This window comes from Lutjanus erythropterus, chromosome 21, assembly GCF_056507025.1.
Source record: "Lutjanus erythropterus isolate fLutEry1 chromosome 21, fLutEry1.hap2, whole genome shotgun sequence".
NCBI classification, from domain to species: Eukaryota; Metazoa; Chordata; class Actinopteri; order Lutjaniformes; family Lutjanidae; genus Lutjanus; species Lutjanus erythropterus.
In genome coordinates this window covers 9,020,523-9,046,428 of record NC_139337.1, presented here as the reverse complement: position 1 = coordinate 9,046,428, position 25,906 = coordinate 9,020,523, and the positions used below count along the sequence as shown (strand labels likewise).

The following is a 25,906-nucleotide window of genomic DNA, read 5'->3' as shown; positions in this document are numbered from 1 at the left end:
ATAAAAACACCATTTACTACAATCAGATTACAGTCAAATAGCTGCCGAGCTCCCCACGCAGACACACTGTGTGAGCATGTTAACACTGATAGGAGTGTCTCTGCCTCTGTGTCTCTGTCTCACTGTGCTGTGCTGCTGCTTGGTCTTTGCCTCGCGCAATTACGCCTCCCGCGGAGCTCTGTGCAAGCGTTAAACGAAACATTAGCACCTCATTTAAAAAATAAAACAGCTTTTCACAAGGACAGACAGCTCCCTGCGCAGTCTTATCATGCGCAAATTAGCCAATTTACCAAACTGGCCTCTCTCTCTCTCTCTCTCCCTCACACACACACACACACACACACACACAGACAGAGAGAGAGAAACAATCATCTGAAGCGAGACATGTTGCCATTGTTGTGACTCTATCAAAGATTGTGTGTTTCACGGAAGTTACAAGAAAGTAAACAGAAAGTTGAGTCACTGAGCGAGATTGTGGAAATAGTATGTTATTATTCCCACTGACGTACGTCTTTATAATTATTATGATTATAATGTTTAAAATGTCAGTTTTGATATTTGAAATAGGTTTGAGGTGGTTTATCACAGGTTTATTATTAGGGGCCGACCAATTTTGGAGTTTTAATGATACCAATATATCTGCCAATATTCTTCATACATAATATGCACAGAATGTAGGATATAAATACACTTTTTTTTTGCAATGATCACCCAAAAAACGGTTATCAAACGCTTGTAACAAGGATATTTAATGGACTTTAACTCACTTAACTGTCCAAAATAATACCAGGGCAGTGAAAACTTTCACTGGTATTTTCAATAATTATAAATAACTAATAATACTACTAATAACGAACACAAGCAGAGCAAAATATAAATGTATAAACCTTAAGAAAATCTAATCAAATATCAAATACATATAAAATGCTGCCTAGAAAGCTAACAAATGAACACATCTGTATTTTATTCTGTTTAAAAACAGTCAATGACTCAAAACAAATAAACTTTTCCACTTAAATAAACTTGATATTAACCCAGTTGTACTTGAGAAAACATGTTCACAGTGTCTTCATTATTATTAAAATTAGCAGCTGTCTCTGAGAGTCTATTAGAGACAGCAGTTTTTCATTATATACGTTTTCCTCAAACAATAAAAGTTTGCTAGTGTGCTGACCATGTCTGTTTGGAAACTTAATTTAATGAGTTGATTGAACTCTACACAGTGCACTCATTCAACATATCATTTCAAGTCAAAAACTTGTTTATAAGTTCTGAAAGTAAATACTCGAAATTTCAAGTTTAATTCCCTTGAATAAATAAAACTTGTATATTTATGTTGGGCTGCTGAGAAAAGATTAATTGATTTCAATACCTTCCTGTATAATTTTTTACAGTGTAAAATGACAGTTTTGCTGTTTGCAGTCAGTTTGAGGGGGGTTATTACAGGGTTATTATAGTTTATTTAAGACCAGCCACTCTGAGCTTAAAAATGCATGAAAGTAGATACTGAACCTCAGTGTGATTTTTGATTTGAGGTGTAATGATGCTCCATCTCCATCCTGTACCCCGGTGCCACAGACAGACACTGACAAAACTAGTGTGATCATCTGCTATATAACAAAACATATTTCTGTGGGAAAAAAAAGAAAAAGGAAAGACATGATAGACAGCTGGAAAGAACCGCCCCTCCCGCTCTGTGATTGGCGGAGCGGCTCTGGGGGTGTCCCATGCCCGGCTCTGGTATATATCGGCACCGCTTCGTATCCAAGCCGTTGATTTGTATGGGAACCGGGACTGAGGTGGGACGAGCCGACTGAATGTAGTCGCTGTGTTTTGGGAAAAAAGAAAAGAAGGCCCACATTTTCCTGTTTGTAGCGATCGGGCAGCAGATACTTGGGTTTTTATTTTTATTCTAACAGACTGTGTGAGGATACTGAGAGCTGCTGGATTCTCCTCTCAGCCATCTTGACTGCCGCTCGCCGCCCTGAAGCCTGCTTTCTCTCCTCCTCCTCCCTCCTCCTCCTCCTCCTCTTCAGCTGAAAGTAAACACGGCTTGCACATTGCTCGCAACTCCGTGCGAGATCCAGAGAGCAGCGAGATGGGCTCGCTGCGCGGCATCTAGGCTGAAGCGGCGGACGGATTTATTGCTGTCGGAACCAGAGCAGAAGAGGTGGGACACGACGCGCCGGGAGCGATGGACCTGTTTGGGATTTACCTGCTCCTCTCGCTCGCCCTCCTGCCCCGATCCAGCTGCACCACGGCGAAGGAGATCACCTGCCAGGAGATAGCCGTGCCGCTGTGCAAGGGGATCGGCTACAACTACACCTACATGCCGAATCAGTTCAACCACGACACACAGGATGAAGCGGGACTGGAGGTGCACCAGTTCTGGCCTCTTGTGGAGATCCAGTGTTCTCCGGACCTGAAGTTCTTCCTGTGCAGCATGTACACCCCGATCTGCCTGGAGGACTATAAAAAACCTCTCCCGCCGTGCCGGAGCGTGTGCGAGAGAGCCCGGGCGGGCTGTGCGCCGCTCATGCGGCAGTACGGCTTCCCCTGGCCGGACAGGATGAAGTGCGACCTGCTGCCCGTGCAAGGCAACCCCGACACCCTTTGCATGGACTATAACAGAACCGACTCCACCACCGTCTCCCCCGTCCTCTCCAAACCCACCAACCATCCGGGTAAAGGGTACAATCCGCCCAAAAAGCGACCCGGAGCTCCTGGGAAGTACAAGCCGCCCTCTGCTCCGTGTGAGCCGGGGTGTAAGTGTCTGGAGCCCATGGTGCCCGTGAACACGGACCGACACCCGCTCTATAATCGCGTCAAGACGGGTCAGATCACCAACTGCGCCATGCCGTGCCACAACCCGTATTTCACCCACGATGAGAGGGCTTTCACCGCCTTCTGGATCGGACTGTGGTCCGTGCTGTGCTTCGTGTCAACTTTCGCCACCGTCGCCACCTTCCTCATCGACATGGAGCGCTTCAAGTACCCGGAGCGACCCATCATCTTCCTGTCAGCCTGCTACATGTTCGTGTCCGTGGGCTACATCGTCAGGCTGATCGCCGGACACGAGAAGGTGGCGTGCAACCGCGAGTTCGACGTGGAGCACATCCACTACGAGACCACCGGCCCCGCGCTGTGCACCGTCGTCTTCCTCTTGATCTACTTCTTCGGCATGGCCAGCTCCATCTGGTGGGTCATCCTGTCCCTCACCTGGTTCCTCGCCGCCGGGATGAAGTGGGGCAACGAGGCGATCGCCAGCTACTCCCAGTACTTCCACCTGGCCGCCTGGCTCATCCCCAGCATGAAGTCCATCGCGGTGCTGGCGCTGAGCAGCGTGGACGGGGACTCTGTGGCCGGGATTTGCTACGTAGGAAACCAGAACTTGGACAACTTGCGTGGGTTCGTTTTGGCCCCTTTGGTGATTTATTTATTCATCGGCACCATGTTCCTCCTGGCTGGATTTGTGTCTCTTTTCAGAATCAGGAGTGTCATCAAGCAAGGTGGCACCAAAACTGACAAACTAGAGAAGCTGATGATCAGGATCGGCATCTTCACGGTTCTCTACACGGTGCCAGCCACAATCATAGTCGCCTGTTACTTTTACGAACAGCACAACAGGCAGAGCTGGGAAATAACTCACAACTGCTCCAACTGTTTACTAGAGAGGGACCGCAGCAGTCCGGACTATGCAGTCTTTATGTTGAAGTACTTTATGTGCCTTTTGGTGGGCATCACGTCCGGAGTTTGGATCTGGTCGGGAAAAACTTTGGACTCCTGGAGGACTTTTTGCACCAGGTGCTGCTGGGGCAGCAAAGGCACCAGCGGCTCCATGTACAGCGACGTGAGCACCGGACTGACGTGGAGGTCGGGCACGGCCAGCTCCGTGTCCTGCCCCAAGCAGATGCCATTGTCCCAGGTTTGAATGAGAAAACAAAAGCAGCTTATGAGGACTGCTAATTGTCGGGGAGATAACCCATCACTCCCTGTCTTAAAGCAATTTGCATAGTAATGAACTGCTGCTGCTGAGGTTGAAACAATGTACCTGGCATTCACACAGGTTAATTCCTCCCTGTTTATATGTATTAGAGGTACACACTGAGGCTGTTAACGCAAACTGGGCATTACCTGTTGAGACAGTTTTGTTCCTAACCAGCTTCACACAAAGAGCAATTTGGGGTTTTTTATCGCCATTTTTATCTACATAGTGCCAGATAACATTGTATGATTCAATCACATCAAAGATGGTTTAAATTAAGCCTTAATAGTGCCCATGTATTTTTACGGGTCATTCGTTTTTTTTGTAATTTCAAAATGTATTTATATAAAACTTATGTAAAAAAAAACGTGTACATTTGTGTATAAAAGAAAACTTTATAAGCTATTGTAAATTTGTACAAAGTGTAGATGTCTCTTTTTGTGAGAAAAAAACAAATATGACCTTTATTTTGACAATAAAACACTTGATAAATCTCATCCGTCTGTGTAACTTTGCAGTATTTTCCAAAGATATGCTGTACTCAAGTAGAATTGCAAATACTGTTAAAAACTGAATCAACTTCTTAACTCATGTAAAAGTCAGAAAGTACAGGCTCTGATTGTACTCAGATGAGCTGAAATAATTGGTCAGTTGATCAATCAGGCAATCAAAAGAAAAGTAGTTGCAAAGTAATTTGATAAGCAATCGTTTCAGTCATTTATCAAGCAAAATGTCAAACATTTGCTGGTTTCAGCATCTTAAATGTGAGGATTTGGTGCTTTTTTGTCATTTATGACAGTAAATGAAGAGTCTTTTGGGTTTTGGACTGTTGGTTGGACAAAAGAGGCAATTTGGAGACATCACTTTGGGCTCTGGGAACTTGTGACGAGCATGTTTGGTTCTTTTTTGGACATTTTAGAGACTACATGAGGATGAAACAAGGCAGATTAATCAATAATGAAAATAATCATTAATTCTAGCCCGAGAATTTAAAGTTTAAAAGTAAAAGGTTGCTACTGAAAGACATTTCTACTGGTTGTTTCTGTGTAAAGCCGAGTGAAAATCGCTTTTCTCCATGGTTGAGTCAAACTTCTTGTCTGTTTCATCTTGTTACATCTGTCATGCATGATATGCACTGACGGATACAACAAGAAATCATCTTGTCTTCATATTATTGTCCCATTCACTGAGGTTTAAATAAGCAATCTTGCAAAATAATAATTCCCTTCAAATCCCTTAAAACTAAAGTAACAAGGCTGTTTTTGAAAATGTAAGGAGTAGACAGTGCAGATGTAAAATGTAGGAGGAGAAAGTAAAAACTTTCAAGTAAAATACAGATACCTGAAAACTATACTCAAGCACAGTAACAAAGTTTCTGCACTTCATCATGTCCCACCTCCAGCGTTTTCCCATGCTGAGGAGGTTTTCTAGCCCGTTGCAGGCATATTTTGTGGCTCCTTGTGGTCACCGTGTCAAGGACGGCAGCAGCAATAGCAGTTTTCTGAGAGCCCCGGCTCAAAAAGGAAGCCCTTTTAGCCATCAGAGACCGGTAATTAGAGGCAGGGGTTGAGTTGGAGCATCTCCATAATTGTTTAAGTCCTCTTCACATGCCTGCCGAAGCCCGCTTTCTTAATTTAGTAAAAGAGGGAGTGGGTGAATGGGGGGTATAAATGCAGGGAACAGGCCCTTTTCATCTGCAGAAAACTTTGATCTTTCTTTTTTAACAGCCTAGAATAAAGGTGGTGTGCATTAGGAGTGTCTGTCTGATGTGCCAAGGTTCCCCCTAAACGTCCCCATTTGGACGCTTTGATGGACGTCCCACAATTGAAAGAGTGTTTTGGAAGCCCCTTCGCTCTTTCTGGGTTTGTCAGAGCTGAAACCTGCCAGAGCCCCTGCGTCTTGTGTTTGGTTTTTTCGCCGGAGCCTGAATTGAAACATCTTCTCCCCTGGGCTCAAGCTGTGTCAGCGAGTGCAGGGGCCTTGACATGAATGATATTGAAATAGCAATGAAAGCCCCACAGGTGGTCTGTTCACATGATCTCACATCTTAGGGCCCCCTAATCGAGGCATTTTTGCTACAAATGTATCTGCTTTGGTCCCAATTAACCCAATGCGCTGGCATAAGATGATACACTGTAACCCCAGCGTAGAAATGCCTTTGATTTGCTGGTCAATGGTGACAGTGGGCTTTGTAGTCCCTGCTTTGTTCCCGCTCGGTTCCTTTACTCTCCCACTGTAGATGGAAAGCCCAAAAGCTTCTTTTCAGTGTAGTGCAGCAGACATGCATCTGTTGGGAGTGTAAATCAGACACATAAATCTTGCATCAGCGCTGTCGGCGAAGACACCAAGGCAATGAAGATGGAAGTCATAACAAAAAAAGTACTTTTCTTAAGATCAAAAGGGGCAGCTTTTAACGCATTTTGCTTCCACCAACAGCTCCAAGTGGCTTTAGTATGCGTGTTCAGATATTTAAGATCAAGTTTGGGAGTTTTAATCAAGTTTGAAATGACTAAAATTTCTTTAAATTTGAAACATTGCACTTTTTTCTGTTTGGTAAAGATTTTCGTTTTCATGCTCCAAATCATTTGCTGTTATATTTCCATCAAATTGTCACGGTTGCTTTCAGTCTTTCAGCTTGTTTTTCTGGTGTTTACCTCAAAAACCTCAGTCTTTCAGTCAGCGTGCAGCTCCTGCAGGCAGCCTCTTAGCAGGGACATTGATATACAGCCCCACCTAGTGGTAACAGCAGCACTGCACATCTCTGTACGCCTTCTCTCTGAGGTGTAAAGCAATGGTTCCCAGTCCTTTTTTGCTAGACCCCTTATGATAAACCAACATCTGCTTGCAACCTCTGGTCACAAGATGCACACTTAAAATAGTTTTAGAGAAATTACATGTAATTCTGTGTTGGACCTCCCCTCATAATGATCTCATAAGATTCATCTTATGAGCCCTCATGAGGGTCCAGACACCCAACCACTGGAAACCACTGGAAACCACTGGAAACCACTGGAATCTAGAACACCAATATTCCAAGAATGAGGTTATGGATTCAGCAGGAAAACAATCAAATGTTCACGTCACTGTGATTCTTCCAGATGTTCACATTAAACACACTGATATCACATATAAAATGTGACATTTGTTTAATGACAAATGAACCATGGTGAAAGTAGCAATACTATAGAAATACTCAAGAAATCATGGGTTCAAATTTATACTGAAGTAAAAGTACAAATATTGTCTTCAAAATATATTTAAGTACTAAAAGTAAAAGCACTCACTATGCAGAATGATATATGGCCAGTTCAGAATACTATCATATTACTGGATTATAATTATTTATGTATTAATGTGTACTATGCCACTATCTAATATACCCCCAGGATCAATTATTATTTTCATCTATAACAAACTGCAACCTTAGATCATAATATTTGCAAATTATATTCTGTATTACTAATCTGAACATGCAAAGTAACTAGTTACTTGAGTTATCAGATTAATGTAGTGGAGTTGAACAACAGAAACAGAAAATGAAAATACTCAAGTACCTCAAAATTGTACTTCAGTAAAAGTACTTTGTTGCTTTTGAACTTATCAAATAAAGTGGCATTAAATGTATGAACTGGTCAGTCAACTTCTTTATGGGAATGAGTCAGTCATCAGAAAAATAATCAGTAACAACTTTGATTATTGATTAATTGTTAGATATTTATCAAGTAAAAAATATTCTTAAAAAACAACAAACATTCTCTTGTTTTAGCTTTTCAGATGTGAACATTTGCTACTTTTGTTTGTCGTGTCACAGTAAACTGAATATTTCAGTTTTAGACTGTTGGTCAGCCAAAAGCAGCATTTCAAAATGTCAGCCGGGGTTGTGGGAAGTTGTAATAGTCTTCTTTTAGCTATTTTAGACAAAACGATTCATTTGAAGTGCAGCAGATTCAATAGTAAGTAGCAAAATATAAAGAAAGATAAAGAGTAAGCACTGCAAGTCAAAAAGTACTTGACAATAAAATACAGAAAAATCTAAAAATGTGTTGGATATGTTATAAGATAAGATAGTATCCAAAAAGCAAAATAAAAACAACAACAACAACAACAACAACAACAACAACAACAACAGGGCCTTGATAGATTTACAAACACAAGTTAACTCCACGTGCCATTTTTAAGTTAGAACAACTTGCTAGTTAAATAATTAGAATGTAAATTTTAAGTAAACGTAACAAGCAGAAAGAAAATAAACATAAATTAAGACTAATATTTACATTAATCTATATTTACTGTTTATTCACTACATATTTACTACTTTCAGTGCCACCAGTTTCCTAGATTTTTTTCAAGGTAATATTTACATGCCAGATTTTGGAGTGTAGATGAGTATCAGTTCTAATCCAGATGTCATAGTTCTATGAATACCAAATGGCACATGGTGATACTGAGTTTATAGCAGATTGAGGCAGGACATTTTGGGTGGACATAACTGTAGTCTTTATTTTTGCAACACTTCAGAGTCACTGCAGCCGGAGCTGGAGAATCACACTAAAACGTCACTTAAAGTGAAGTTTAATGACAATTTTATGACACAAAGTCAAAGTTCAGGATCATTCTTAAGACCACTGACCACCCCGAGCCGTCTTCACCTTGGTGACCTGGCTCCACAAACCAACTGTCCTGCACTTCCAGCAGCGTGTCCCGGCCTGGCCGTCACACACACGCTGTAATTAACAGGTAACACCCTGTTTCTACCACAGCAACAACTCAGAGCAGTTTCCAAGAGAAAGTCTGAGAGTGTCATTAAGGGGAGCTTCACACGGACAGGGCAGGGCTCTCAGAACACTAACAATATCAGTTAATGGTTTATTTTTATTAGCGTAGTATTTTACGGTCACTTAGCTGGTCATGTCAGGGCTTGTTCTTGACTGTGACTCACGACAAACACACAGTTTTAGGTGGTATCACTGTGGCTGCATTATTGCAGAGGTCTAACCAACACGAACAAATAAATCCTCGAGATGATCTTACTCCTCTGATTGAATCGTCTTCTTTCACGATCGCTCTCTTTATACAGGTGTTAAAGCCTCATTTGTGCAGCCAGGAGGAACATTCTGACATGGTTGCTTATCAAATATTCATGGCGCCGTTTGATGAGAGGCAGACACAGAGGAGAGCAGAGGGGTGATAGGCAGGTCATGCCTTTTGATACTATTGATCTTCATGATACACCTGGGAGAAGGTTGTTGTTTTTATCTCTTAATGCATGAGAGGAGGTGTTGCAGCTGTGGACAGCATCTTGTGATCTGGATCTGTTGTGTTTGTTTTAAAGATTATAAGATTATGACGGACAACTATATCAGACTGTGTGTAGTGCTTTTAATTTGGAGCTCAGGATAGAAACATTTTAAATTTAAAAAAAACACAACAAAACAATCATAGTAAGAATGAAATGTGCAGAAAAAGTCGAATTATATTTAATTTTTTTCAGGTGCTGGACTCTCAGCATGTATATCAAAATGTATTACCAACCCAAATCCCACAAAAAATGTTGGGGACATTTAAAATGTAAATAAATACAGAAGGCAATGATTTGCAAATACTTGTCAACTTATATTTAATTGAATACAATACAATACAGTCTGGTGTCTCTGTTGTTGTATTTTGTGCTTCATAATGCACCACACATTTCCAGTGGGAGACAGTTCTGGACTGCAGGCAGGTCAGTCTAGTGCTTGAACTGTTTTCCCACAAAGCCACACTGCTGTACAAGGACAGAATGTGTCTTGTATTGAGCATGTGTTGCTCCAAAACCTGTGTGTACCTTTCAGCGTTAATGGGGCCTTCACAATGTGTGATAGTTACCCATGATGCCATGGATACTGACACACCCCCATATATACCCAGTGTTAGTCAGTAATGTGTTACTGGAATGCTATTACTTTTGCCAGTAAGAAGTAGTGTAAGGGATTACAATTTTCAAAACTAATTATTTTAAGTTATTATTTCAAGTAACAGTTACTTTTTGATCTAAGTGCGTGTATGTGTGGCAGGTTAGGGCAGGTCACGTGAGCCGCTAGCCAAAAAGCTAAACGTAAGTATGGAGGATGAGGGAGAGGAAGAGAGGCATACTTTCCACAGGTAGAAGCTTTTCTTTATTTTGAGTTTGTTTGCCTCTTCGAGAGAGAATATGTGGTGATGAAGCTGACTTGAAGGCCACAATCAGAGAGGTGGACTGTCTTTCCACCACAGTCAACATCTGGACAACTAACAACAAAAGATATCTGGGTGTTAACAGTTCACTGGATCAGCAGTTCAACTTTGGGGTGCAAAAAGGACACCATGGTACAGTAGTAATTTAGTAATATAATTGTAGTGCAACTAATTGCTTTTGATTCCAAGTAATGAGTAAAGTAATATTATTACTTATTCAAGGAGTAATAAGTAAAAAGTAACTCATTACACTCCCTGAGTAACTTACCCAACACTGTCCATACTATTAAAGATGCTGTTTTTTTAAGTAAGTGCTGGTAACAATCTGGATGATCCCTGTCCTCCTTAGTCTGCACACAGTGTGCATGATCTCCAAAAACAATGTGAAATGTGGACCTGTCAGGTCACAACACACTTTTCCTCTTCCTGTCAGTCTATCTGAGATGACCTCTGACCCAGAGAAGCCTGCCAGAGAGTCTTAACTTGCATTTGTCTGTGCCTACTGACAATGCTTTTCTAAAGTCTTTTAAAGCTGGTGTAGTATCCTTTATATAAACATGTGGTTTTAATGCAGTGCAGACCGAGGGGTCAAAGGTCACAGGCACACGATGTTGGTTTTCACTCTTGCCCCTTACGTGCAGAGATTTCTTCAAATTCTCTGAATTTCTTTATTATATTATGGATTGTACATGGTGAAATCTCTTCATTGTGCTAAGAACCATTTTTTTCAAACTGTTGTCTGTTTACTCATGCAGTTTTTCACAAAGTGGTGAACCTCACTTCATCCATGCTTGTGGATGACTGAGCCTTTTGAGCGTTACACAACCTTCCCAGTCTTTTGTTGCCCTTGTCCCAACTTTTTTTGGAATGTGTTGCAGACATCAAATTCAGAATGAGTATATATTTACAAAAATCAAATATCTTATCTTCGGTCTGTGTTCAATTGAATGCAAGCTGCTAATCATTACATTCTGTTAATACAGCACCACAACTTTGTGTGGTTTCTACATCGGAATGTGTTATATGTAAATGAGATTAAATTAGGTTTTGTGCATATGAAGACTGTTACTCTCAGTTTTCTTTGTTTTCAACATTGCTTTTGTAAGAGGAAGGTGAACAATAGCACTAAAACCTGAGAGTTTCCATGGGTGTTTTCTTCCATTCATAAAGTATAACAGTGACCTCGGGTTTCTGTGACCCATTTAGATGAATGTTGACGCTCCTGACCTCCAGCTCAGGCGCATTATTCCCAGCAGGCCATTAGAGACGGCAGATGTTGGAAAATAGATGGGTTCAGCGCTCAGCCTTAATGCTTATAGTTTCTGAGGGACTTGGACGTCATTGAAGCCTCTTCGGTTTGGTTTGCACTTTTAGAAAGGTGAGTTTAGGAGGATGGTTGAAGGAAAATTTAAAAATAAAATAGAAAATAAATGTTATCTGTTTTTAACCATTAGAAGCTTCACTTTAGCTCTATGACTGAGCCTAACAAAGATATCAGCATAAATGGCTGGCTCCCCGTTGGCACGGTAACAATGCCTCTGTGGTTTAGTAGTCCTTACAGTGCACGCCCGCTGCCTCTTCCAATCCAAGGACCCCCCACCTCCACACACACACACACACACACACACACACACACACACACACACACACACACACACACACACACACACACACACAGCAGAACACTGTGTTCCCTCAGTCCTTCACTGACTGACTGACATGTACACAAAAGGAAAACTTCTTTCATCTGAAGCGCTGAGTGTTTTCCCAGATTCACTCTGAGTACGCTCACACTGAGCGAGGCCTCGGTCCAACTAATGTGCCCACACTCCGCATCAAAAACGGGTGTGATGTCACAGGTCCGAGGATACATAAATATGGAGCAGAACCATCCGACGATAAGCAGGCAGTGACGGCGATGCTGTCGTTTACAGCAGTGGTTCTCAACCTCGGGGCTGGAACCTCCTTGGGGGCAGACAGAATTTCTGGGAGACAAAGAAAATTGTTCAAATAAGTGGGCCCTAAAATGTGCTGCGGTGAAATGAATGATGTCCCTGCTAAAGAGTGATATTTTTGAGGGAATCCCGAGGGACATGATGGGAGTAGTAGTCATGAGGATGGGAGCGAGAGTTGTAACAGCAATAGGTCAGTTTTTTATATATAAAAATGTGTGTAATGTCGTGTGTGGACTGTGGATTAATGGGAACAAGATGGGACAGGAATCATTCTTCTAGGATTGGGACAGGACAGGAATGTTTTCTTTTTACTCTGTCATGGGATTGGATCTGGACCAGAGTATTTTTTTGGGGAGTGAGATGGGACAGGAGTGACAGTCCACACGTGTCACCCTCTAGTCCCTGCTACATAATGGAGAATAGAATGAACTGATTGATATTAGGCAACAATCCTTTGAAAGGAAGTCAAAAACTGAGTGAAGAGACTGAATCTAAAGTGTTACAGGAAAATGTACTGAATGAACTGATACAAACAGCAGGTTTAAACAGATATGAAAATAGTGCTTAGGCCTGGAAGACCATATAGATATATACTGTATACTGTTTTTATACATTAAAAAACTCATTTTAGTAATATGAGGATGCATTTCTATCTATTATTGTTTTTACCATTAAAGTAGGCATGTCGTGACTTGAAAAGCTTGAGAACTGCTGGTTTATAGTGTCAGAGTATAATTTTAAAAAGCATGATTCTACAGGATGGTGTAATAGAAACTCTAACAGTGTGCAATATGTTACTTTGTTTACTTAATGTTTGTTACTGTACGTAATTATCCACTTTGCATATGTATATTGAACCAATATTTATTACTTCGCACTATTTGTATTGTTCACACTTTACTTCCGAAAACATCATTTGGCATGTAGACTTTAATTTATGCTGTCAGTCATTATTTTTTCAAATATTTGTGTAAATTACAGACAAACTGTAACAACAATGACAACAAAACTGAATAAATTAAGGTAAAGAAAAAAAGTTTAAGTACAATGATAGCAGCGGAAAACCAGAGTCAAATTCCTTGTGTGTGTGCATCAATAAACCCGATCCTAATTTATACCATGCAAAATGAAATTCACTTAATTGAGCCAAATCTTTTCCATGTTCTGGGGTAAATATAGTATTTGTTGAAAACTATTTAGCTCAATCATTTCAATGATCACCAGTTCCTTGCAATCTCTAAATTGTAAATATTATGGTTAGTTCAGTTATATCTCTTCACTGATGGTGTAATGCACAGTTCAGGACTTCAAGCATTTTAGAATGGTTTAATAATGTTGTTCAGACGACACTGAAACAAAATAACCTGCACAAAATATCAGCGTAGCACTTTGAATTACAGCTCAGTAGTAACACAGTAATAGTGGGGTAACAGTATTATTTAACTATTACGTCTTTATTATCAAAGTAATAAGCCTGGTAATGACCCTGGGTATATCTGGGTAGTATAAGACTGAAATTTATGCAACAGGGTAATAACAGGCTGCAAAACAAAGACTGGGGAAATACATTTAAAGGCACAAGGCAAAACTCCTTAGTAATAGTATGGTGCTAATTTGGTGAGAATAAGAATAGTTAAGAATAGTGGGTATATCAGTGTAATACTTTAACGTTGGTAATATTGTGAAAACATCAACTATATGACCTCATTATTATCAGATCATTACCTCTATCTTTTATTAAACATTACATGAAAATTCTGGGAGACCAAAACTGGGAATTACCTTTTTATAATGCTGAAATTCATCCTTCCTTTTGTTTCAATATCATACTGTAAAAATTATGTGTTTGATACTGTGACTTGTTACCTGTAAACACTTGTGACAGTGTCTGTGTAAATGCAATACTCTATTCTGTCCACTTGAGGGAGCCATTAACTTAATGTTGTCTTGTTTCCTTCAAGTAGAACAACATTTTGCAGAGTAAAGGCTGCAAAAAAAAAAAAAGAAAATACAAAAATAATATAAAATAAACATATATAAAAGCATGTAATGGACTTTGTAGTATATTTTCAATGAAAAGTAAATGTTTCCTTCAGTGTATGCTGCGTCACTGGGAGTTACTGGCCACTTGTGCCATTTTTGGAGCTTCATTGTCTGTCTTGTGTCAGTACAGACTGTCTACCGTGTGTCCCTGAGTTGGACCTTCATGTGGTAAGGTTTTGGAGACAGAGTGACCCCGTAGACAGGTGTGTAGTCCGGCTGTCCTGCATCCTCTGGCCAGATGAACTTGAACTTCCTCAGCAGAGTCACCATGATGAGGAAGAGCTCCATACGAGCAAGACCCTCTCCGAGACACATACGGGGACCTGAGACATGAGACATTATCAATCAGTAAGTCATGTATGTTTGTTAAAATAGGAGATAAAACCCTGAGGCTTGAGGGTTTGGGCTGTTATACCTGCAGAGAACGGCATGAAAGCCTCTGGTTTAACAAATTCTCCCCGGTTGTTCAGGAAGTTTTCAGGGTTGAATTCATGAGGGAATTTCCACTGTCCCTCCTCATTCAGCACCGAGTCCAGGTTCTGGATGATCACTGTACCCTGAGAAGACAAAAACCTTAAGATTTGCTTTTGTGTTATTTTTTATATGTACTATTCCCATAAAATCATGATTATTCTCTTAATTAATGGTCCGAAAACAGTGCAAAAGTGTCCATTACAGTTTCTCAGAGTTGGCAGATGAAAAAAATAATGTCACAAAGTGCATGTGTGTACACTTTGTTTACATGGAAGAAAACATGAATGCCTTCAATCCTATTAAGAATGTGGCAGTGGTGCACTTCAGCCTCTCGTGGCTGAAACGAGTATTACAACAACAAACACAAACATGATGACGAAAATACTTATAATACTTTGAAAGATTATTCTGACAAAATCTTTATATCCCACCTGTTCTTAAACATAAACAGAAGAGAAAACCATTAATATCAGACCTTTTTAGTCATTTGCCTCTCAGGCTTCTGTAGTTTTATTTGCAACACTACAGAGCAATGATTGAAAAACATATCTTGGAGACAGTTAAATGATTCAAAGAAGCCACTTTTATTAGTCTTACCCTGGGTAAGAAATATCCCATGAGCTCTGTGTCTTTTGTTGTACAGTGGAAGACACTGAGAGGGACAGTGTTGGCCATCCTCTGGATTTCATGGATCACAGCCTGGAGCAAAAGAAATTAGACAAGAATATTTTTATGCTTCATCAAATGTCAGGGGAAGAACGTCATGATTCAGGCTTTACAATAGCTCAGTTGTCACAGACACACTAGTTAACTTGTAGTATGAGAACTTGCTACTGCAGTGCTGACAAATTCCAATAAATTGTCTAAGAAATTGGTTGAGAGGCTCTCCAGCAGATGAACCCCTATCTGCAGTAGAGTTTACATGGTTGTGTTGTGTTAAACTCAGCAAAATATGCAACTCAGACCCGTGTCTGCATATGAAATATGTCAGATAATGCACCTGCATATAAGGCATGTTGTGTCTGTCATCATAACTGGCATGATCCTTGTTTTCCAATACCTGGTCTATCTCCTGCTGACATCGCTCTGATAGAGAGAGTGAAGAGACAGACAGGGTGATACAATAATAATATACAAAAGCATCTGACAACGTACCACAAATAACATTTTAAAAAGTTAAAAAATAGATGCCAGAATGACAGCTTGAAAGTACAGTCATCATATAATGTACCTTGTATATGTGGGTAGGTCGTGAGATAAAGGAAACCAGTGAGCAGGGTGTTGGACGTGGTGTCTGTCCCAGCAAAGTGAAGATCCAGGAGGAACATGATGAGTCGATCCTCACAAAAAGAAGAGCCATCATCGCCTCTCTGGTAAGACGAGGGGGGATTGCTTTGATTCTTAATACCTTTCTTTATCTCTCATTTAAATGTACTATTTGCATAACACACACCTTGTCCAGTTCATCCAGATAGCAGTCAAGGAAATCTCGTGGCTGTCCAGGGACTCTGGTCGCTTTGTGTTCAGTGATGTGACGAGTTGCAAGTTTCTTACAAGTCTGAGAAATGAGGAACAGATTTTTTTTTTTCTCTTGGGGGACAATGAAAATGTTCTTGCCTTCTGGATTTGGGAAAAATAGACTTTGGTGACTCCAAGTGGAATTAAAAGAGACAGTGAAGCACTTTGATAGTGCTACAAAGGGACTAAAGGGGACCCACCTCAATATTCTTAAATGCCTTCATGAAGGGCAGCGGCAGCTTTCGAATCATGGGAACAGAGTCATACAGCTGGAAAGAAGAAAGTGGGTTTAAAAAAAAAAGTAGATTTCAGTGTAGTCAGTCAGTGTAAAGGCCAGACATTTTAAACTTTTGATGCAGATAACTTCTGTGTGCAACAAAAAGGTGATATTTAACATCCACTTCTGTTTCTGGTTTAGCTTCTATCTACCACCACAACAGCAGAGTATCAGAGCGTCATGCACTTTAAACAGCTGTCTCAAATACTTTTAGATCTCACAACTACTCAAAATGTGATATTTCTGAGCTAAAGTTGTTACCTTGAACACACACGTTGTGACTCACCATAGCCCAGGGTCCATTAGCTATCTTAGAGTTTTCTTTAAAGCACTGAACAACCACTTTGATGAAGTCGTCATCATAGTCGTAACGTGCACCGAATAGAATCTGGCAGATGATGTTGGACGCCGCGTTATGAAACATAAGTTGAGGACTCAAGGTCGTACCTGTGACAGATGTAACAATGACAACACAGCGTGGTGAGAACTTTACATACCAATCTACATACAGTGTTAGCACACTGTTTATTATGTAGATGGAATACCAATGCTCTTTTCCAGTGTTTCCATTGTGTACTGTATCTCTCCCAGAATCCTCTGCTCCATGGACTGCTTCCCTAAACCAAAATTCCTCAAGGTCATCAGTGCAAAGCGACGATGCTCTTTCCAACTGACTCCATAGTCTGCCAGAACCATTCCTATAACAGACATGGATATGAGAACATGACGCTTGGGCAGAGTATCTTAAAGTCAGACTATGTAAATTGCTGAACAGCAGTCGCAAATGGCAATTACAAGATGCTAGATGCTAATATATACATTGTGTATATAGAGTTTACAGTAGCACTAGATGAGAATAACCAGAAAGTGGGCAGACTGACTCAGCAATGTACAGTTATAGAGCAGTATCTGTCCTTCTACAAATGAAAAGTTGAATTTACAAGGAATAAAACACATCATTGCTCAATTCAGCACGGTCAAGGGTTTTTGTTTGGACAAACTTTAGACAAACAGAGAGCCATGCTTCCACTCAAAGTACCAGGAACTTTAGGTCCCAGAAACTACTACTTCAAGGAACTAAAAGGTTCCTTCAGACCACTTTTGCCTACGTTTCCACTGGGGTATTAAGACCTGGGAAGATTAGGAATTTGTCCCCTGACACATGAGAAACCAGTGGCTAGTTTTGGACTTCATTTTTGTGCAAAACCATACAACAATGACGATGTCTTATATAGCGATGGACAGGCATTGTTTTTGCTCATTTCATCCTGAGCAAAAATGCTCAAGAAGGCCCATCGGTCATATGCTTTTGTTGATGTGTCAAAGCACAAACAACAACAACAACAACAACAACAACAACAACAACAACAACAACAACAACAACAACAACAACAACAAAGTAAACTGGTTTGTGGCTGCAGGTTTTCTTTTTCTTTTCTTTTTTTAACTCGGCTGAAATAAAATGCTGCAAGTACTCGACCAATCAGAAAGCACTATCCCCCAGGCAGGGACTTTTTGGTCCCTGGAACTTAATTTAGACCCTGGTCCCTGTGGTGGAGTTCCTCCAAAGGTTCTTAGTCCCTGGGGAAAGCTCATGTGGTGGAAACATGACTATAGTCTTAAGTGACCATACTGGTACTCTGTCCTAGGACACCACATCTTTGTCTTACCTTTCTCAGTTAGGTCAGTGACAAAAATGTCTTGGGGTCGTCCAGCAAAATCCGTAGCCTTGGTCATCATGGCCTCCTTCATGGCCTGCACTCCATTGATGATCACAGCCGGTTTTGGGCCAATGAAGAGACTGTAGACATTTCCATAGCATTTCCTCAGCTAGGGAAGAGCATGAAAGGAAGCTCTTAAAATGATCGCAAATAAATGCTAAATGTCTGTCAAGATTCTCAGTCGTCCAGGTCATGGTATTCACTACTGTGTACAGCCTCTTAGTATGAATGTATGTGGCAGATGTTCAGAAGCATAACAATGAAAAGGAATATGTGAGTCCCATTTCATTGTTGTTCTTACCCTCTCAAAGTCTCTCATGGGGTTGTCCAGACTGAGGTTCAACAGGTTCCCCAGTATCGGTAGAGGAGGAGGTCCTGGAGGAAAGTTCTTGGGTCTCTGACATTTGAGACAGAGAATGAAGAAGAAACCGCAGATCCATAGCAGGATGAAAGAAACAAACATGGCAAAATGAAAGAGGCAGATTTGAAGAGGCTGGCTATATGGCTGGTTGTAAAAGTTTTTCTCAAACTTCAGTCCAGCCTCTTCTGGGTTTTCAATCTAAATGAGACAGCAGCCTACAGCACACAGTTAAGTCACAGCAAGTTCTGACAGGCTCTGGTTTGTCTTGATTACACAACTACTGCATATGAGTACTGTGACTGCCTCTGTCACTTTCTCTCCATGCTGCTGCTTTGTTTTCTGTCAGACAGCACCAATCAGAAGCATGGGACACACTTGAGATAACATGCATGCTGTGTTTCTCTACATTCCACTTTACCTGCAGCAACCTGCACAGGCCGTGACCACATTTACCATGTGTATTTTCACTGTTATGACTGCTATGGGCTGCACCGTATGGATAAAAGAGACTGACCAGCAGCAACTGACAAACTGTTTTAATGAATCAATCCATGAAAGAAAGAAAAGACACATCATAAACTGGGTTCTGTCTGTCCCTCAACTCTCTTCGAAGAACTTGATTATGTTGCTCAGTTCATTTTAAACCTAATCAAGTGTAAGTTTAACATTAAAACTTATCCTATAAGTAACTATATATAACTATATCCTCTCATAACAACTTAAGTGTGATTAAACTTCTTTATGATGATGGTAATGGTTAAGACACTTGTGGTCTTGGTAAGGGTTGGGCCAAAATCAGGATTTCATATTGTAAAGGTTAATGACTTTAAACAAAAGACATGACTCCAGGGGGGCTTGATTGGGGCCCACAGTTCATTTTTGCCCCGGGTCCGCATAGCAGGTTAGTTCAGCCCAGTCTTCCAGTCTGACCTGTATGTCTGCATTTTAAATTAACTGCCTTTAGCACCCCCAAACATCTCAATATCATCCTGCAAGCTGCTTATTATCTGTCACTGGACTTCACCTGAGTGCCATGGCTCTCAAGAAATCCTAAATGCACTGGCATGGCTAACAGGTTATTATTAATTAGGATGACATTTTATTTCTTTGTGACAGTAGGGGCCACTTCTATCATTTTTAGTAAATCTACAGCACAGTAAATTCAGGAGAAAGAATGTCTGAAGGTGTATGTGCCAGATTCACTCTTCTGCACCTGATTTATTGAAAGAAAGTATCACAACCAAGATGATAAAAATACAAATAAAGACATTCACGTATCTGAAGATACAAATATTCACATATTAAAGTCTCAGTACCAGACGGCATTTGATTTCAAGTGTTGGATTCACAATATGGTAGCATTTCACATTTTGTGTCACTGGAGGGCAGCATGATTTCAAACTACAGTACTGGTGAGGAGACAACAGGATCAAAGAAGAATAGTTACAATAAAGTGCCTTGACAAGTCCAGTGTCATGGTTTCATTGCAATAACACTGATGAAAAGCCGTAAGTGTTATGCATAGAAGATCACTTCACATTTGAGTGTCAATGAGTGAAACACACACACAAAAAAAAAAACAGAAATCAAATAAATTTTTCTTTTTATAAATAAATCAACTTAATTGCATATAAAACTGTACATAAATTAATTTGATATTATATTGGAAAATAAAATGTTATTGGAATATGACTTGTAATAAGAATTAGGCACACATGGCTTTTAGTCAAGCAAGAAACAGCATTATAAAGGAATTCAATGGCAAGTGACTGTACAAAATCGATTATTCAATATTCGTATTACAATAAAAATTACACTTAACAAAATTAAGAAGCCCAGACCTTACAGTACAGAATACCAATAAACCCAAGTGTAACCGAGTCCAGCTTTGGCTTTCACACTAAACGCTGGGTGTGTAAAAGAGGTGCGACACCATTAGACCTGCTGTGGTCTGATGAAAACCCCCTGTGGTCACCTATATGACAGTCAGGGTGCAGCACTCAGTGGATAGGTGAGATATGAGGGTGGGAGCTTTTGTTGTTGCCTTCAAAGAGACCACAAGAGGAGGGAAGATCAAGAGCTATCCGTTTACACAGAGACCAGCCCCTCAGCTATAGAGCGGCTCTATAGATGCAAGTGTGATGCCGCTGATTTACTGTGGGAGTCTCCTCACAAATCATCCAGAGATTTCAAGAAAATAGACTGGAAAACCTGTAAATGTCTCAGGAACAAGTTAATTAAACACCACAGCAGCCTCACTGTCTATACTGTCTATGACTGACATGTGTCACAGTGGGAGCTGGTGTGTGACCCACTTTAGTCTGAGCTTTGATTAAGGTGAAACTGAAGCCACAGCCAGCAGAGAGCAGATATCCTGAAGGGCAACAGGCAGCACTGCTCCTCCGCTGTGCTCTATTTCTAGTGACAGCGTATGTTAAGGTTTGTATTCCTCCTAAGCTCCGCCAGGCCCTGAAATAGAGTGACAAGCTGTCTCCATAAATACAGAGCCCCTATGGGGGAACATAATTGCTTTGTGAGCCTATGTCGGCTTTTAGGGGCCTTCATGGTGTCCTTCACCTCTGATGGAGGAATCCTATTACATTCCATATGAGCTTGATAACACCGTCTTATCCAGATTATTGCCTTTCATTTCAGCCCGACCCTCTTATTCCAAAAGGTCGTCCAAGAAAAGGGCCTAGAGGCTGCCTGTGTCCTTTGACCGCAATGACCCAAACACAAAAGAGAAGGGCTCAATGGTGGTATCATATAGGATGACTGTGGTGGGCTGTATGTGCGAGACAGGTCAAGGCCTGTCTTTGTTTATGGACAGTGTGTCTCGGAAGGTGGGGGTAAAGAAACAGGTGGGCTGCACTCTTTTAGATTTCCTCAAGGTTGAAGTCCTTAAGGCTAGAGTGTCCCGCCATTCTTGACTTGTTTTGTTAACAGAGTTCATATTCATGACTTGAATTCTTGTTGCTCTGCATCACTCAGCCGGCGCTCCACAAAGGCAATGGGATCTGACGACGGGATAAAATCACAGCAAATATGATTATGCCTCATGAGTCTAAGGTGTCTGGTGAGTGCATTGCCATTTTGGATTCTCCTCAATTGAGAGTGCAGTCTGCATTGTAAAATGAGGTAGAGAGCATGGCAGGATGTCAGATTTAACAATTGATCCCACTGTGTAAGCCTTGGGGTATTTAACTGTTTCTTGTATTGCTCCCACACCTTTTTTGTACCTTTTATTCCAAAATCCAACCCTCTAAAGGCTCATTTATGCCCATTTTACATATGAACATGGATACATCCATTTTGAATGTTGTGATCGTCACTGGCCACATACTTTCATGTGTCCTTTACATAAGCATGGATGTTAATCAGTCTACTAGAGAGCACCCCGTAAGAGTCAAAAGTTGCCCCAAAGAAGGGGAGTCAAAAGTGTCTGAAAAACATGGTAATGCTGAAGGAGACTGCAGGAGAATTTTCCTCTTGAGATAGAGGCAGAGGCAGAAGCAGCGTTGTAGACAGTGATGGTGTGTACAGCTATCAAGTACATTGCGACACACTGATGAGGAGTTCCTTAGTAAATGATGGCAAATGTCATTTCCAATGCTTAAGGATTTTAAAATAACTTTGTCTCGTCTCGCCTGAACTATTGGCTACACTGCCCACCACAATCACCAATGGTACTGCTCCATTTTTCCTGTATCTGTAACCTTTATGAAAGTACACAAAAACTGAGTACAGACACAAGGTTCTATCCATATCCAATGTTAAATAAGTGAGCCTGAAGTCACACCCACTCTGATCTTTTCTCCTGCCCGTCATCATTTGTCTGTGTGTTGCTACCCAGCTCAACCAGTGTATACTGTCCCACCCGCCTGGTACAGATGGCTGTTGCTGTGGAAACTTCCCCGATGGGCCCTACTACGGATGAGCCAAAATCCCGTCTGGGCGGTGGTGGCGGTTTGAGTCGACTGCGTTTGTTAACACGAATGGCTCTGGGTGTCCCCATTGGCTCTGGAGGGCAGAGAGCCACCTCACTGCCGTTCCTCTCCACAGGCTCCTCTTGGGAAACAGAGTACCCATTGTTCCCATTGGTGTTGCCCCTTGGAGGTCCTGGAGAGCATGGAAGACTTGGTGGATCCTGACCTAAAGCAAGCGCTCCCCCTCCACAAGAGCCCTTGCTGCCTTGCCTCTTCCGGAAACTCCCTCTCTGACCAGCCTCCATCTCTAGGTCCTGCTGTACCGGGGAGCTGTTTGCATCTATTGCTCTGGGGGCTCCTCCAGCTGAAAGGAAACACTGCTCCTCTTCATAAATCTTCTCCACCATCATCTTCCTCTTGCTCTTGTGCACCACAGAGCGCTTGATTGCACAGATGAAATCCAAAACGTTTAGAAAAAGGGACAGAGCAGCTGCACCCAGCATGAAGTTGAGCATCACGGTCTTCTCAGTGGGCCTGGAGATGTAGCAGTCCACCTGGGTGGTGCATGGTGGATGATGGCACAGGAACCTCCTGGGGATGTAGAAACCAAAAAGATAGTAGTGAGCTGCCCCAAACCCTGCCTCCAGCAAGGTCCTGAACATCAGATGGAGGATGTAGGCTCCTGTGAAGCACCGCGCCCACCCTTGCTCAGCTGCCACCTTGCTTACAGAGGTCTTGCCGAATGTTTCCTGGTGGATCTTCAACAGTGGCAAGGCTTTGACATGACCCAAGGAGTTCAGGTCCACAGTGAGGCCATTTGAGACCTTATGGACCACGTAGATGATGAAGATGATGTAGGGGAGGCACAAGGTGATGAGCTGCACCAGCCAGAAACGAAAGAGAGAGATGGGAGAAAACAGATCGTAGCACACATTGGCACAGCCGGGCTGAATGGTGTTGCACACAAATCGCTCCTGCTCATCCTGGTAGAGAGGATAACCGGCAAAGAGAAGGATGAGGATACGGAGGAAGATCATCACAATGAGCCACACCTTCCCTGAAAAAGAAGCACATTGGTGTTAAAATGTGTTGATCTGACTTATGAATTAAAAGTGTTGCTGTACCAAATTTTGTAATGAACTCAAGACTGCAGAAATACACAAAAAGATTTCACCCTGAGGTTTATAGAAAGATCAGAAACAAGTTACTGTGTCAAGCAAGGTCACTAAAGGTAATGTAGAACGAGGCTTACGGGATCATCAGACAGAAGCTAGTCAAAACAAAAAGCAACAAATCCAAAAGGCGGGAGACTTATGTCCAACAAAATCAGTCCAACAACAAAGAAAAGATCAAAAAAAAAAAAAAAACAGGAAACAAACACTTGGTAAATGGCTGGAATGCTTGACAGACTGATGAAGATGACACTTAGACATGGAAACACCAGGTCTAAATACACATGGAACTAGTTGAACATAGTAAGTGAAGTAAAGCAGGACACATGAGGGAATACCTTACAAAATTAACCAAGAAATAATAAAAGTGACCCCAAACCATGACATAATGTGTCAGTGAAGTCAACTCACCCATGAAAGTGATGCTGTGATTGACAGAGATAAAGATGGCCTCAGAGGCACTTGATCCCGCCATGCTTGCTGTGCTCAACGCCCTCCGAAATCCTCCAGTCTTCGAGTCCCAGGCCACAAGGTAAACCCTTAAGCCAGCGCCTCACTCCTTATCCAGCCACTTCTCCTCTACCCTTCCTACTAAGGGCACAGTGGCTTCCAGTAGCACAGTAATCTGCAGGTTGACTGACACAAAGTTCCCTCAGCAGTCAGACTCTCTTTCAGTCCAAGTAGGAATATGTGCCAGGTTCCAGTAGGTAAAATCCAGTCGGATCTATTTGAGTCACCAAAGTCTCTGGAAGATTGAAGTAAACCATGCAAATCACCTCTTCCTCCTCTGTCCCCTGCAGACAAGTGTCTGTCCTCAGACAACAGAAGACAGGAGCGAGCCCCATTGTGGGTCTATTCTTAACACACTTCCAAAGGCACGTCCCCATCCTGGCATTGCAGAGATATTTTAGTGCTGCTGGTCGTCCTTACAGGAGAGGAACAAGCCTCCTGGCTTACTCACTCTAGATTGCTGTATTAAGTTCTCAAGCACAATGGCAAGCACGTTCAAACTGGCCGCTCCGCAAAAATACAAGCGCACACTGCTGCATCTTCATGTGATGAGTCAAGGTAACATGTAGATACTCAGCAGACTGTGGATTAACTGCCATGGAATATAAGTAGGCTGTAACTGTATTTTCCCACAGCTGATACCAGTTTATGACTGATAAGAGCCTACTGTATGGTTATTCAATATGGGTAAGAAATCAAACATAAAATAAAAATAGAAAGGTTTAATTATTAATCTGAAGTACAACAGAAGTTAATCATTTCAAACAGTAAAAAAATACATTTAGAGGAATTAACTAATCTTCTTATCTCAAATATTTACAATAATTAAAGTTTCATTTGTTCAAGTTAATTAAACTTAAAAATTCTTGTGTTTATTCTCAGAACAAAAAAGGTTCAGTCAAACTCATTAAATTAAGTTTGTAAAGAAACATGATCAGGATGTTAGCAGACTTCCCAGTATGCATTGTTTGAGAATTAAAACTCTCCAGTTCTTCTATATAATTACATGATGAAAACTTCCTGTGTCTCCAATACACTTTAAGATAAATCATGGTTGTTTTCTTTACACAATAATGAAACATTGCAACACATGATGAAGGTTAGTATCAAATTAGTTCATTAAAAATGACTCATTATAATTGTTAAATGTTAATGTTTGCCAGTGTGACTGTAGAGTTGTTTGTACACTGTTCAAATAAAATAAGAATAATTTTAAACTTAAAATTATATTCAACAAATGCCCCCCCAATCAGATGATTTTGCAGAGGACAATCCGTTCCTTTCTCACATTCTGCGTCCACCCTCGCTCATGGACAAGGCCTCTGCTGGGACACATGGCTAAAGCTCAGCTTGGCTCCTAATCACTACAGATCAATGGTCATTAACACTTCCATACTGGCTCACGGGAAGAATCCCACATGGCTCATTTCGGATGGATAGCGAAGCTAATGCTGCATTGCAGACATTTTGGGACATTTCTGACCTTCTAGAAAAAGTACACTCACAGTCCTACTTGTCAACTCTGAGAAAATCCATCTTCCCTGACTTCATGAAGAAGAAGTTGTCTAATGTCAAACAACAATGGCAGCACCCACGTAATCCTAACATAATACTTTATGTACCATATGTCAAACCTGTTATGCATGGAAATTCATATATGAAAATACATCCCCAAAGTTATAACGTGCCATGAAATTAAATGTATAATGGTGTCTGTTACCTCATGTGGTTGTTCCTCTTGTATTGCTTAT

At 41.3% G+C, this 25,906-nt stretch overlaps 3 protein-coding genes across 4 annotated transcripts; 1 reads left to right on the top strand and 2 right to left on the bottom strand.

Annotated features, from left to right (window-relative positions):
* Positions 1-1,764: 1,764 nt before the first annotated feature.
* Positions 1,765-4,482, top strand: fzd8a (frizzled class receptor 8a). Its single transcript, XM_084747078.1, has one exon. The coding sequence runs from the start codon at positions 2,195-2,197 to the stop codon at positions 3,929-3,931; it is 1,737 nt and encodes a 578-aa protein (XP_084603204.1). The 5' UTR covers positions 1,765-2,194; the 3' UTR covers positions 3,932-4,482.
* Positions 4,483-14,239: 9,757 nt separating this feature from the next.
* Positions 14,240-18,881, bottom strand: LOC146307286 (cytochrome P450 2F2-like). Of its 2 annotated transcripts, XM_084746950.1 has the most exons (11): positions 18,488-18,881; positions 18,136-18,295; positions 17,011-17,163; positions 16,752-16,912; positions 16,389-16,457; positions 16,124-16,228; positions 15,902-16,040; positions 15,671-15,756; positions 15,268-15,369; positions 14,612-14,753; positions 14,240-14,519 (listed from the first exon to the last, which is right to left on the bottom strand). In XM_084746950.1, exons 1-11 carry the CDS (start codon positions 18,647-18,649, stop codon positions 14,332-14,334), a joined length of 1,467 nt encoding a protein of 488 aa, XP_084603076.1. In that variant the 5' UTR covers positions 18,650-18,881; the 3' UTR covers positions 14,240-14,331. The 2 variants fall into 2 exon arrangements, with proteins under 2 accessions (XP_084603076.1, XP_084603075.1); XM_084746949.1 differs by lacking the exon at positions 16,389-16,457 and having other exon boundaries at positions 18,488-18,880.
* Positions 18,882-22,237: 3,356 nt separating this feature from the next.
* On the bottom strand, positions 22,238-24,850 carry gjd4 (gap junction protein delta 4). Its single transcript, XM_084747469.1, has 2 exons — positions 24,057-24,850; positions 22,238-23,530 (listed from the first exon to the last, which is right to left on the bottom strand). The coding sequence occupies exons 1-2, from the start codon at positions 24,118-24,120 to the stop codon at positions 22,341-22,343; spliced, it is 1,254 nt and encodes a 417-aa protein (XP_084603595.1). The 5' UTR covers positions 24,121-24,850; the 3' UTR covers positions 22,238-22,340.
* Between the last annotated feature and the right edge of the window lie 1,056 nt (positions 24,851-25,906).

Coding starts and splice junctions, on each gene's coding strand:
- fzd8a (XM_084747078.1), top strand. CDS start 2,195: ATGGACCTGTTTGGGATTTACCTGCTCCTCTCGCTCGCCCTCCTGCCC.
- gjd4 (XM_084747469.1), bottom strand. CDS start 24,120: ATGGCGGGATCAAGTGCCTCTGAGGCCATCTTTATCTCTGTCAATCAC. Junction 23,531..24,056: donor TCACAGCATCACTTTCATGG/GTGAGTTGACTT, acceptor CTTCTTTTTCAG/GGAAGGTGTGGCTCATTGTG.
- LOC146307286 (XM_084746950.1), bottom strand. CDS start 18,649: ATGTTTGTTTCTTTCATCCTGCTATGGATCTGCGGTTTCTTCTTCATT. Junction 18,296..18,487: donor CCATGAGAGACTTTGAGAGG/GTAAGAACAACA, acceptor GCTCTTCCCTAG/CTGAGGAAATGCTATGGAAA. Junction 16,458..16,751: donor CTAATGGACCCTGGGCTATG/GTGAGTCACAAC, acceptor TCTTCTTTCCAG/CTGTATGACTCTGTTCCCAT.